Below are 10,934 nucleotides of genomic sequence, written 5' to 3'. Positions count from 1 at the left end.
AGTACGGTACCGCCCTCTATACTTAATAGACATTTCGATGCAAAGTAAATCACACCAAACAACACCGAATAAAGACAAAGAATACTATAGTTTCTAAGTAAACAAGTGAGCTTTGGAAAAAATATATAACATCAACTACGGGGAACGGCTATTACAGTTTTTCATTCTCTTTCATTCTTGCAAAACAATAAATAGTCGACAAATAAACCTCTAAATTTAACTAAAATGCCGGTTGACTACGGTTCCCTTTATTAATTGAATTACTGTTTTATCAAGTAAATAGTTTTAAAATCCATTTTTGGTTTTAAAATAACTATTATTTGACCAAAAAAATGGCCTATTAAAAATAATAAAATCTAAAAAGGTTTTTATTAAGGGGGTAGCTTTAAAGATAACTTGTACAGTTATTTAAAAAAAAATGCAGTATCAATGGAGGCTTAATAGGCCTATTATAGATACATCGCTTTTGCATAATATTAATAGTAATTCTTGTTCAATGATCTGTTAAAACACCTATACTAAAATATTAAAGAATCTTATAACTTTTATGGGAGGTCACTTTCCAAAAATGGTATACAGGGGCGTGGTTTTGTATACGTCACAACCTAGGTATGCTATTTGCATATTAAGTAAGGGACTATCTTGTTGAGTAAAGTCCGTACTTTGGCGGGTTTTTAAAGAAGAAAAAACATTTTCTTAATGAAAACATTATATATTTTCTTACATAGCTGAATTATATTGAACTTGATCTGCAAAACCAAGATAATACTTTATTATTTTAAAAGATAAATTCAGATTTCAGCCTACCCATCGGTGTTTTTTACGTTCACCACCAGGACTTGTTTGTTTTGCGGACTGATATTATTGACGTAGTAATTAGGCCAGGTAAGGTTTACTACCTACCCCATCCACTGTTTGAATTTTCCGACGACTGATGGAACTTATTATTTTTTAGATGTAAAATTAAATATATGCAGGCAAAGTATTGGAAAATATAGCTGGTATTTCGTGTGAGCTTAACGGTGAGTATGCTAAGAGTTTTTTTAATAATTGGAATAGTTTATTTAGGTATGAAATCACGAACGTTTGTAAGAAGTGTCGGCCTCATCGCTCTCTGCCTCTTCTCTGTGAAAATCGCTCCTCGATGTTTATGGTTAGTGGGCTTGGCCTTTCGATGATAAGTCTCTAGGAAATGTTTACACTTTAGGCCTATAATTGTGAGGATATTAGGCCTGTGATACATGTTGTCACAGTCTTCTTTTAAGACTGCTTGATTGAAATATACATTTTGTGCATTTAATTGAAGTTAGAAATTAGTAAGTACATTACATATTATTCCAGGAGAGCTGTAATTATAAATGATGAACGGCGGTGCTCGATCGTTTGGACGTACAGAGAGATGCTCACGCACGTACACAACAAATCGGTTACCAATGTGGTGCTGTGTTTTGCAGGAGTAGTGATTTTCTGTACTGTCTAGGCCTAGCCTAGCCAGGAATTTCAAATTATTATTACGTAATATCGTTAATTATCAATACATTCAAATGAAAGTATGGAGTACTACTAGGCCTAGGCATATGCTCATTTTTGAAAAATATTTATATAAATAATAAGAAAACTGAAAAGGGGTTCAATCAAGTGAAATGGTGGTGGAGCGAGAGGAGTTTTGGTATAAAATAAATAAACTTGCTCCAAACAGTTAGTCTAGTATTGATCAATTGAGGATTTTTTCTCGTTATTTAATTGTACATTTTATCACCTGAACACCAGTAATCGAGACTAATATTATTTCCTATTGAATTAATAACTTCCTGTGTTCAATGCTAGGCTTAAATTCAGTGGAAATTTAATACTGCAGACAGGCTACTGTATCTTTGCTGCAATGGTCAAAGTTTTTGTGTTCTTACTATTTATGCTCTACTAATGTGATGCCTAAACTGTCGGCAGACTAATCTAGGAATTAACCCGGAGAATGTACAGTTTGTTTCCTTGCCGAAATGTGAATTAAAAAAGTGTTGTGCTCAGGTAATAAAATACAGTTTCCATCACTGAAATATTTATCCCAATTCTAATAAATAATTACATGATAATTATTAGGATGGGAAAACAAATTGGGCGTCTTTGTCTCAATGGGGTTGAACTTCCTTTTTTATTGGCGTCTTACGGATTTCCTAATTGCCCATTGATATGTTTACGTTAGTAATCCTAAAGGAATCACTTGTTAGTGAAGTGCTCGTCTGGAAATATACAACAAGCCATTGGATACTATGTTGCTTCCCGAGTAAAGTGTTTCGGAGTACAGGGCTCTTTAAATTTAAGAAAGAGGGAACCGTGACATTGTGGTATGTGTACTTGCGTGTGTTTCAACATTTTTATTTTTTAACCGTAATCGTTATGTTTTAGAGTACAGTACATCTTTTCTGTAAGTGTTTTGGCTGTAAGCCTCATTACAGGAACAGTATGTCCCCCTATAAATAACACATACTTATACTACAGTAATTTTGGTAGTTCATAGTCGACTCCTTCTGTAGCTAGATAAAGTAGGTAGACCAGTTGAGTTTTGTTTTTTAGGCTTAGAAAATGTTGTATTCGTTTCTAATTGAATTACTTTTGTGGTATTAAGTCCTTCATTTGTGGGTAACAGCCTTTTATGTGGTTAAATAATTGTCTTATTTTATTATAACCTTTAGGTACTACACTACTAGTGCACAATAATAACAATATCAGTGTTAACTATAATTACAGTCACCCTCTATTGAACATGCTGATAACAATACTTATTGTGTTTTAAAACTATTGAGAAAAAAAATGACTCAATCAAATACTATTTACTGTTAATACAATTGTTATGCGATTGAAAATTCATGAGAACTGTACCTACTAAAATAGGCATGGATGTTCAGTGTTGTCCAGTACTGTATATTTTGTTTCTTCTATTGCAATGTAGTGTATTGAATATAATTGTTTGATTTTAAAAGACAAAGGGAACAAATGATTTAAGGAAGGACCTGATAATACTGTAGATCACTCTCTTTGCAAATTCTACTTTGTAGGTGCTAATTAAACAGAAAAAATCCAACTGTCCCGCCATGTTGTATGCTAAAAAAAATCAATTAGACTTGTTTGGAGTTATGCAAATATAAGATGTACAGTACTGTCCTTTAGATAAACAAGACTACATACAGTTAAGATAATAAATCAAACAACATGTTTGTGCTATACAGTGCAGCATAGTGAATCTCATCTAGTAGTATTCCATTCATCTATTCAGGCATTGGTATTAGAGAGGTTTTGCAATCTTACGAATACGAAAACGGATACGTCACGCACACATATTCGTTTTCGTAAGCCATAAAAAAATCTGTTTCGCATGGCAACGAAATATTGAGGCGCGTCCAAAATATGACTGCGGTAAATTTGAGCCAAGCGAAGGTATGTGTTGCTTGGTGCTTGGCTGCCTAGGCCTAGCGTAACATCAAAGCGAGTGAGGACTTTAAAAACTGCTATTTATCAAAATTGACTTGGCATTTTAGTAAATTACTTTAGTAAATTACTTCCAATAAATCTATAATTACCGTAGTTCCTCGGGTATAATCCCACCTCGGGTATAATCCCACCCCCGACTTTACGATTACCTTTACACGCAAGCATATCCCCGGGCAAAGTCCCAGTGTATAATTTTACATTAGGCCAGAGGTGGGCCTAGGCCTACTGTAGCTAGCTAGGCCGACGTCAATTTCTCACCAAAAAAATAGAGTGATTTCTCTGAATTTGGCTGACTTAAAACTCATCAAACATTGTTAAGTTGAATACAACCTTAAGGCTAGCATGCCCCGATCGTCACGTTCTGTACATCCTTTCGCCGTCGTGTACATTCTTTCTTGTTGTTTACACTACTGTGCATGCTTGATTACCGTAAAAAAAAACACCGCCCTCTATACCGACCAGCTTGTGCACAGCTCAGTAGAGTTTGTGTCACATGCAACAACATGCGATTTACACAGAGAGCTCGAGCGTGTGAGTGAACATGGAGAACTCGTATGATCGAGTTCATGTCGATTTAGGAAGCTAGGCCTAGATCACATTTTAGGGTATTTTTTAAGTAGAAATCTCGGGGAAAATCTATACGGTAGGCATAGCACAGGTAAGACCAATTAGGCCGCCTAGGCCTAGATGGCCTGGCCGTCTAATTGCTAGGCCTACATCGGAATATAGCTTTTAGATAGCCTAAATCGTAGCTAGAAGAAATATCGTCATTTTCAGTTCATGCAGCGAGAAATCCCCGGGTATAGTCCCACCTCCCAAATTCGGGCAAATTTCACGTACAAGGGGGGTGGGATTATACCTGGGGAACTACGGTATATTATAATCATGAATCATTCCTGATTCAAATGCAAAATGTGCAAAATCGATCAAAAACTATACTCGTTTTGTAGTTACGAATATGACTGGTGATATTCGTCAACACGAATACGCTTTACGAATATGAAATGGGGATCAGCTCAAAAGTTTCACAAATGTATGACGTATCCGTTTTCGTTATCGTATTCGTAAGGTTGCGAAACCTCCATAATCACATTCACCGTGTACTAACTACTATACTTTTGGATGTTTTAGGAGACTGAACTGCTGTACAATTTGCAATTCATCCAAAATCTATTTTATTACTCCACTGTTTGGTTTATAACAAAAAATTGAAATGTGGTACTGCATACTATAGGTACATAATGTGCATTTACAGTTTACACATAAATTTAATATAAAGTATATAACATTTGATGTGACTTTTAAATGCTACCATTGAAACATTTTGACCTTCGTCAAGAATGCATTACAGCAGTGTGCACCAATTCACCTGTTGTGGTGCTCGCTCAAGTGTGTCATTTTCCAAAGGCCTATTCACACTTTTTATGTAATAATAGATTATGATAATCATCGCCCCTGAATATTCCAGTTCAATCTAATTATGCTAGTGCTGCTGTATACTGTACTTGGTGTATTGATTGTTAGTCTGCAAATAACACTGTATCTCTGTAACATATTGATAACATTAAAATGTAGTCAACTATATATACAGAAATATTTGATAGGTCTATAAACTTGTTCAAAGTGAGCTTTTACAGTTTGGTTAAAATATAATGGTATTATAAATGAATGCATCTAGGGTACTTTACTATTAATATAACAATATGTATTGTTAATGTTATTGCGGGATGATGCAGGTCACCTATTGTGATTTTCGAGAAGTTTTTATTTATTTATTTTGACAATAAAGTTGACATGTTTGAAAATGAACAATCATATACCTTGCCAGGGAATATAATTCTACAGTGTACTGTAGTGTAAGCTAGACATCATCTGTGCTGCTGCACAATTTTCTAAATATACACAGTACGTTGTTGTAGTATAGTGAAATAAAACATTATTAAACTAAAGTTTGCACAATTAACTAGATTTAAATGGATGGTATATTTTGCTTTTTTTTTGTGCTTAGTCCAATACTGCACCTTAGTGTAAAGTTGAAATTGAATAAATGTGAATTTGATTTTTATTGTTATTTTTCTTTTAGTTTAGTATTTTTAATGTACTCTAATTCCTAACCAATTTTATATTTTTTCTTCATCATCAGAATAACAAAAAGGCAGTATGTCTGTTGAGGCGGACTATAGGAACGCAGACGTGGATTATAATGATGAAGGGGGCGCCAAGCTGTTCGAGCGCTCTAGGATTAAAGCTCTTGCAGGTGAGATATGTTATAAAGATGAAATAAATTATTAAATCAATATTATTAAAGGTATTCTTATAGTTATAGATCAACGGCTCTGAGTAGGTGGATAAGTGATTAAGGTACAGTACTGTAGATAATGAATGTGAAACATGCAAGCAGTGGCCTGATGCTACATAGTATTACAAAGAAGAAAAGCAAAAAATAATAATTCAGTCAATGAAGTTTATAGTACATTTGAATACTTTGCATTATAAGTAAACAGTTGGAAGGAAACGGCATATGTTGACTGTTATCGTATTCAATGTTTCGCCAGTGAATCATGCATGGTTTCTGTTATCTTACTCGGTTTTTTGCCAGTGAATCACGCCGTCTTAATCATTTTCATCCGTATTCTGATGTTTTCCCTTTGGATATCTGGATGTATTTCATTAGCAAAGGGAAGTTGGTGGTAATTTTCACGATTTTTTTCCCACCAAAACCAAAACAAAATTGGTGTAATGCTAAAACTGCCCAAACTGAAAAAAAGGGGGCTTGGTTTATTATTATTTCACCATGTAGAATGTATGGTAATTTGTATCTGTATGACCCATTCTATTAATAAAACAAGGTTTTATGACCTAAATTTGGCTAGTATACAGTATTGTATATTACTGTAAAGGTTTGGAATAACGATATGTACTGTACAATGATTTGAACCAAGACTCTCCAAGGCCAAGTAAAGTATGAGAATACAGTATCTTGATTTCATTTCGGTTTTATGCTATAAAATACTCCAGGATGCTTGTAGCATTAACAACCAAAAACTTCCATTTAAGAAACATAGTGTAAGATGTAATTAAGAGTCTGCAAACTTTACCTTACTAGTGGATCAGAATTTTGAATCATACAATTAACAGTCTTTACCTAACTGTGTTTGTTTTCAGCTTTACACCTTAAATTATTCAATAAAAATCCTAATAAAAGAACTATTGAATACACTGTACTTTGATCAATAGAAAAAGACTCTTCAGACTTCTAGTACTGGAGGCTTTCTCTTTACCATATTGTTCTTTAAATCTGTCTATTCAGAAGAGATTACAATGGCTTCCACCAGACACAACAGCTTTGCCTGCCATTGAAATGTGTTCTGTTTGGTTAATCTTAAATGCTGATCATTCGTATGTGCTATTGGCAGTTTCAATTTGTACATTTTGGACAAATAGAGCTATGGTAACTGAAAATACAGAATAAATGTAGACTCGATCATAGAAACAGTTTTTAAAGTTGATCATTGCACATCAATAAATTATTAATATTATTTTTTTTTTTAAATAGAGAATATTACTACTATACAAATTGAAATTGGAATTAAATTGAATCACATTTTAATTTTAGCTGATAAAAAATGTGTGTAGTGACTGTTTTTAGAATACATTTTTGATTGTGTACAAAACTTTGGGAATGTGAACACAGCGGCCAAAAAATTGAATGTACAAAAGCCATGGAGTTTTCTTTGGCCGTCAACAGAATACTGTACATGCTCGGGTCCTCCTAAATACCAAGCCCCACCAAGTCATATCAATTATAACTATTAAGTTCCACTCACAAATGCAAATTACACAAAATAGGATATTAGATTGTTAGTTGAATTTTCATCAGCAAAATCATATTTTGCCGTAAAAAAGTTAAATAATTGATTAGCCTCAAGAATCGTATGTATTGCGTCAACTACTAGGGTAGTAGACCTGCCTACGGTATGTTTACATTGACATATGACGGCAAATAAAATGTTAACTCGATTATTAAAACATATTTTACATTTTCACATTTTTTATGACAATATCAGTATGTAAAAAAAAGTATAATTTTATTGATGAGAATGAAATTATTAGATTACACTGTAAATAGTATATCCTATTTTGTATGATTTACACATACTGATTATAATTGACTTGGTAGGACCCTCTGTGCCCAAGTTAACACAGCTCTATCATCATATTCAACCACTTGTATTGGGTTGATGCCTCCATGGTATTGTTACTGTGTGAATTGCACTTGTCAACAAGAACACCAATGAATGTTGGTATATTTTAATATTGATGTGTAGTCTTGTATAAGCTATTGATCTGTATCACCTAACTCACTGTATGGCTTCATTGCACTCCATTCAAGTCTGTTCAACTGTATAATTGAACACAATATCAGATTGTAACTGAGGCTTTAACATTTTAGCCTAAATAAATCTGGTCATTGCATTGAAATTGCAAGCCAACTTTAAGGCTAACTCATATAGCTACGTACGAAAAGGCATCTTGACTCGTCGGTGCTGACTGAGTTGAATCCCGATGAGACAAGTTGTCTTGAGATACTGTCAGTCGTAGTTTTTAATATTCTCAATTTTTATGCATGAAATAGGCCTACAGTAACTCAATGAAAAGTATTTTATTTATTATTGAGTTAGGCCTATTTCATGCATAAAAATTGAGAATATTAAAATTGATACCGATACTAATGTGTATCGATATTTAAAAGTAAAATGTTTTAAATAGTGTACAACTTTAAATTTAACTTTCATAAACTTGAAAAAAGCTATCAGGATCTGTAATAAATGAAACGGCAACAGTCATAACAAAATCATCATACTTTAACATTATCTCAATAGATTATTACTACTTAATATTCTATTTAATATTAAACTTATTCAATGTGTATGAAATAACTCAAATATTTGTGGATTAAACATCACACCATTATTCAGCATTCTAAAACTATTGCTCATCATGTCTTTTTCATTGCTGTCTTGAATTCTATGAAGAACAATTGTGGTTTGTGTACATCAGCATATTTTTCTTTCAACAAGGTACTCCTTAGGCAAGAGTCTTGTATTAACCAATTAATGCAGTACTAAATGGCTACTTCTATATGCTAGTTATTTTAAGATTCTAATCTTTTTGGATTTTAAATGAATTGACAAGTTGTATTCCATAATTTTTGTCTTAAGCTCAGTCTACACTATCAAACTAGTTTGACAAAAAAAGTGTGATGTGCCCAAATATGGTAGGGGTATACCCAAATATGGTAGTGATATGACATCATCATTGTCCATACAGAGTATGGGCACATCACATTTGTTTTCTCACAGTTAACTTTGATAGTGTAGACTTCTTTTTTTTTATTCTTGATTGAAGGTTAAAACATTATTTTCGCAATGATCTTATTGACTTGAAGCACTTGTAAACAGTGTATTCATGCCACAAACAGTATTCAATTCTTATGGCACGCCCCGATTTAATTGCGTCTATATTTTAGGCCAATTAAATTGTTTACAAATTGTTCCTACCTCCTCCCTCATAACATTTTTATTTTTTTTTATAAAATCTGCCAATTTTTTTAGATTTTCTTTAAATTAAAAAAAAGGTTAGCTACAGTATGACGATGCTTACAGTATAAACCTCTCATCAAAAAAATTGTAATTCCCAGATGTGAAAAATTATAATTACCATAAGAAGCTTTGATTTTAGAAAAATAATTATTTATAATTAATATTTCCACAGAATTTTAATTAATAAATTATTAATGAATAATTAAATTTTTGGAATAACCTTTTTTAGACTACACTCTTATAAAGGTAGTAGTGCGGTCAAAGGTCAACTGATAAACACATTCAAATCGAGGTAAACAGTAATTTGCATAATTAAAAAGGCTCAATTGTTTCAAATTGTAGAAAAGTTGTCAAAGCATTAATAACAACACTTTATTGAATGCAAAATCACCATTACGAATTCCCGACGGAACTGAAATGTGAACGATTCCGATATCACACTAAACCTTTGACACTAGTCACAAACAGTGTCGTTCTTCCTTCGTCGCATTCTGTAGATTTTATGAAACTTGGTTTCACACGTTTAAACGATTTGAAAAATGCCAGCTAGCACCAAACTATTGAATTTTTGCGGAGAGAATAGTTGCCGGCTTTATTGTAAGTTTTCGTTGTCACCTCTTTGGCATAGATACTATATATGGTGTTATGATTTTCTTATATGATACTGTAACATTTTACTTGTTGTATTTGTTTATCCACTATGTCCGAGTCCAGCGAGTCGAGGCATCTTATATGTCTTGACTCCAAATCTTTTATTCTGGGTAAGTTTTTAAAATTACTTTCTGTAAACTTCTTTTATTATCTATCCTGATAATGTGATTACTTTGTTACAATAAATTAATTGCTAATTAATTATCCAGTTTGCGTTCATTTTTATGGCTTTGAATGCTGGGCTATTACAGTAGGAGACCGTATCAGACATTTAAATTTAAAGAAAAAACATTTTATAATAGCTCAGGAGTAGTTTTTTCCTTCAACAAAGAGTTTAATTGTTAAGGGGCATTCCAACTTAAAATTCACCGGTCACATTGTTTGTAATACAGTTAAAACTGTTTTTATGAATCTTTTTTTATTTTGCCGTTTACCATTGTTCGCAAGGGAAGATTTTTCACCGAGTTTTACTAACTCGGAGGGAAGCTTTGGGTGTATACCCATTGACACTATCCATAGTGGCCAAGTTCTGCTGTTCAGCTCGTTATTTAAGTTGATAACGTTTTTACTAGACAGCGTATTGATAGTAGAGTATTGTACATACAGTGGGTTTAAGTAAAGGTTCAGAGTCCATGGCAGAGAGCCAACGTCCAGTATGTTTCGTCCTATTCATTCATTTTAAGGCTTGCAAACAAACAATACTATTCAAATATTGACTTAAATGAATCACTATGCATTATACAATGTTGAACAGGTTTAGTGCACCCACAATAAAATGCTATGGGGTTCGCCATTTTGAATTGTCCATTTGGAAATGAAATGGCATTATATCTTTGTATTAAATCAGTTATATTATAAATTATATACTGGACATACTAATCTATATTGTACATAACTACAAAACTATTAAATTAGTTGTATGTAATGTACACTGTAATTTGATTGCACGTAGACATAAAAAATGTTGTTTGGTTCCCCATTTTGAATTGTCCATTTGAAATTGAAATGGCATTAAATCTCTGTATTAATAAATCATACAGTATACTGATACTGATCTATGCTGTACACTACAAAACTATTAAATTAGTTGTATGTAATGTACACTGTAATTTGATTGCACGTAGACATAAAAAATGTTGTTTGGTTCCCCATTTTGAATTGTCCATTTGAAATTGAAATGGCATTAAATCTCTG

At 32.9% G+C, this 10,934-nt stretch overlaps 1 protein-coding gene across 3 annotated transcripts in view; it reads left to right on the top strand.

Moving 5' to 3' along the window:
- The first annotated feature begins 904 nt into the window (after positions 1–904).
- LOC140061024 (spectrin beta chain-like) overlaps positions 905–10,934 on the top strand; it is a 55,116-nt gene continuing 45,086 nt past the window's right edge. For 2 of the 3 annotated variants that reach the window (XM_072107425.1, XM_072107423.1), the window contains exons 1-2: positions 905–1,022; positions 5,630–5,743. In XM_072107425.1, coding sequence (XP_071963526.1) covers positions 5,647–5,743 — 97 coding nt within the window. In that variant the 5' untranslated portion in view covers positions 905–1,022; positions 5,630–5,646. Of the gene's footprint in view, positions 1,023–1,191; positions 1,317–5,629; positions 5,744–10,934 lie in introns of those variants that run through there. The other variant, XM_072107424.1, reaches the window with a different exon arrangement.

This window comes from Antedon mediterranea, chromosome 10, assembly GCF_964355755.1.
Source record: "Antedon mediterranea chromosome 10, ecAntMedi1.1, whole genome shotgun sequence".
Classification (NCBI taxonomy): domain Eukaryota; kingdom Metazoa; phylum Echinodermata; class Crinoidea; order Comatulida; family Antedonidae; genus Antedon; species Antedon mediterranea.
Note: the sequence above shows the minus strand (reverse complement) of the source record. Positions and strands in the feature narration are given on the sequence as shown.